The 2,767-nt window shown below is 52.4% G+C and overlaps 1 protein-coding gene across 1 annotated transcript in view; it reads left to right on the forward strand.

Annotated features, from left to right (window-relative positions):
• LOC103582561 (liver carboxylesterase 1-like) overlaps nucleotides 1-2,490 on the forward strand; it is a gene marked incomplete at its 5' end in the record, with an annotated part of 8,342 nt that extends 5,852 nt beyond the window's left edge. The window contains 2 exons of the mRNA XM_008564115.1: nucleotides 1,072-1,133; nucleotides 2,217-2,490. Of these exons, the coding sequence (XP_008562337.1) occupies nucleotides 1,072-1,133; nucleotides 2,217-2,490 (336 nt within the window). The remainder of the gene's footprint in view (nucleotides 1-1,071; nucleotides 1,134-2,216) is intronic.
• Nucleotides 2,491-2,767: the final 277 nt, after the last annotated feature.

A 2,767-nucleotide genomic window follows, 5' to 3' on the forward strand; every position in this document is an offset into this window, starting at 1 on the left:
CCATATCCCTGCTCCCTGCTACAGTAAAACTGCCACATGATCTCTCCCTCTTCTTCCTCCCCATCTCCCCTCTACCCATGCCAGTCAGACGTTCACCTGACTATACCAGCAGGCTGTTTTCATTGAGGTCACCAGTGACCTGCACCTGCTCTCTCCTGACCTTCTGTGACCTCTCAGCAGCAGCCACAGGTGACCACCCACCCCTCTTTGAAATGCATCCTTCTCTTGGCACCTGGCCACCTCCCACCTCACATTCGCAGGCCTCTGCCTGTCCCAATCTCCCTCGCTGCTGATTCCCTGGGTGATGATCCCAGAGGGCTCTGGCTGAGCCCCCTGGTTTTAGCTCCCCCCTCTCCTTTGAAACCCAGATGCCCATGTTAACTGCTTCCTCCCATCTCTACTAGAGTCTGAAAGGTGCCTCACACTTCACGTGGGTAAACTGAGCCCTTGACCTCAGCTGCCCCNGGGGACAGGAACCAGGTTTCCTGCAGGACACAGTTACTCTAGGCCTTTTCAGAGTGCACCTGACCGAGAACATCTGACCGTGAGAGGGCTGGGGAGTGGGCAGGGGGAGTGCACCACTCACCACCGGGAAGACCTCAGAGCCAGAGGGGGCTCTGGTCTACCTGTCAGTGGGTTACCCCAGGCCAGTCATGTCCCACGTGTATCCCCTTCACTGAGGCTCTGTCCGTTTCAGCCATGCCCATATCCCTGCTCCCTGCTACAGTAAAACTGCCACATGATCTCTCCCTCTTCTTCCTCCCTGTCTCCCCTCTACCGATGCCAGTCAGACGTTCACCTGACTATACCAGCAGGCTGTTCTCATTGAGGTCACCAGTGACCTGCACCTGCTCTCTCCTGACCTTCTGTGACCTCTCAGCAGCAGCCACAGGTGACCACCCACCCCTCTTTGAAATGCATCCTTCTCTTGGCACCTGGCCACCTCCCACCTCACATTCGCAGGCCTCTGCCTGTCCCAATCTCCCTCGCTGCTGATTCCCTGGGTGATGATCCCAGAGGGCTCTGGCTGAGCCCCCTGGTTTTAGCTCCCTCCTCTCCTTTGAAACCCAGATGCCCATGTTAACTGCTTCCTCCCATCTCTACTGGAGTCTGAAAGGTGCCTCACACTTCACGTGGGTAAACTGAGCCCTTGACCTCAGCTGCCCCTCCCCCAGCCAAGAGGATGCTCCTTCCTCCAGCACCTCCTGGTCTGCTGCTGGAAGCTCATTTTTCGGGTTGTGGGCAGCCTGGAACCTCCTCTTTTTCTCATACACCGCGTCCAGTCGTCCAGCAAATCCTCTTGTCTCCCCCTTTAAAATATATTCAGAATCCAACTACTTCTCACTTCGTCCCTTGCTTCCACCCTAATCAAAACTCTCTCTCTCTCTCTCTCTCTCTCTCACCAGGATTATTGTAATAACCACCTACTTTTATAACCCTGCTACTTTTATTCTGTGGCTGATCCACACAATGATCATTTAAGACAGACTGAATCATGTCATGCCTCTGCACAAAATCTTGCAGTGGTTTCCCATGTTACTTACAATGACATGTGATGTCCCTACCATGGCCCACAGGGGCTCTGTAGAAGCATCTCCTACTTTCACACTTTTGTTTACTGGGCCCCAGGGCCTTTGCACGTGCTGTTTCTTCTGGAATTCCTTCTTTGGATATTTGCCAGGCTCATGTGCTCAGTTCACTCAGGTTTCTATCCAATGGCCCAGCCTCAAAGAAGCTTTCCATGGCCATGTGATCTTCAATAGCAACCCACTGCCCACACCCCCGCCCCTTTTTCCTTATCCTGTTTTATTTTTCCTCAAAACACTTGTGAAAGTGTTTTGACATTGTATGCCATATTTCTGCTTCTATATTTGTTTGTTTTTCATATTTCATATTTCATATATCTGTTTGTTGTCTGTAGTGTGAGCTCAGTGTGGACAGAAGTTTGGCCTGTTTGGTTCTCAGGTGTGCTCTAGCTCTTACAACAGTGTTGGGCACATAGTAGGTGTTCAGTGAACAGTTGCCTGTCAATGAATATAGAGCCCTGTGACAACTGTGCTGTGGGAATGGAAGGCAGACGGAGACCTCCGCGTCAGGGATGTGCAAGCCCAGCCTTCTTCTGGCAGGCTCACTGAGAGCCCCTGGCCCCTCCGTGGTCCCAGTGCCCTGTCATGATGCCTGTGCTGCCCTCCTCTACCCTGTTCTCTTACTCACAGCACAGGGGATGAACACAGCCGAGGGAACTGGGGTCACTTGGACCAGGTGGCTGCACTGCGCTGGGTCCAGGAGAACATTGCTAACTTCGGAGGGAACCCAGGCTCTGTGACCATCTTTGGAGAGTCAGCAGGAGGTGAAAGTGTCTCTGTTCTTGTAAGTGCTCCTGTCACCAGGCCCCATCCCAGTCTTGATGTGGCTGCTGGTGGGACCTCTTGGAGACTTGCCAATCCAGCCATGGGCACCTTTGCTTACAAGATCTGGATTCAGGGCTGAGCCTACTCACTGCACAGAATCAGGTGGTGGAGAGCTAAGGACCAAACTCCTCTTGCCCCCAGGAAGCTCAGAGCTCAGCTTAAAAGTTCTGGGGCCATAAGAATGTACAGCCATAGCCACAGCCTATAACAGTGACGTTTCTCCTCTTCTAACTTGGTGGAGTTTTCTCTCTCCTTCCTAGTCATTTTAACATTAGGATTCACCTCACTTGGGAAGTTGGGGTGGGTATAAATTACAGATAAGTGGAGGTGAGGACAAGAGTTGGACAGAGGTCACT

Source organism: Galeopterus variegatus, unplaced genomic scaffold (assembly GCF_000696425.1).
Source record: "Galeopterus variegatus unplaced genomic scaffold, G_variegatus-3.0.2 Scaffold16737, whole genome shotgun sequence".
NCBI lineage: Eukaryota > Metazoa > Chordata > Mammalia > Dermoptera > Cynocephalidae > Galeopterus > Galeopterus variegatus.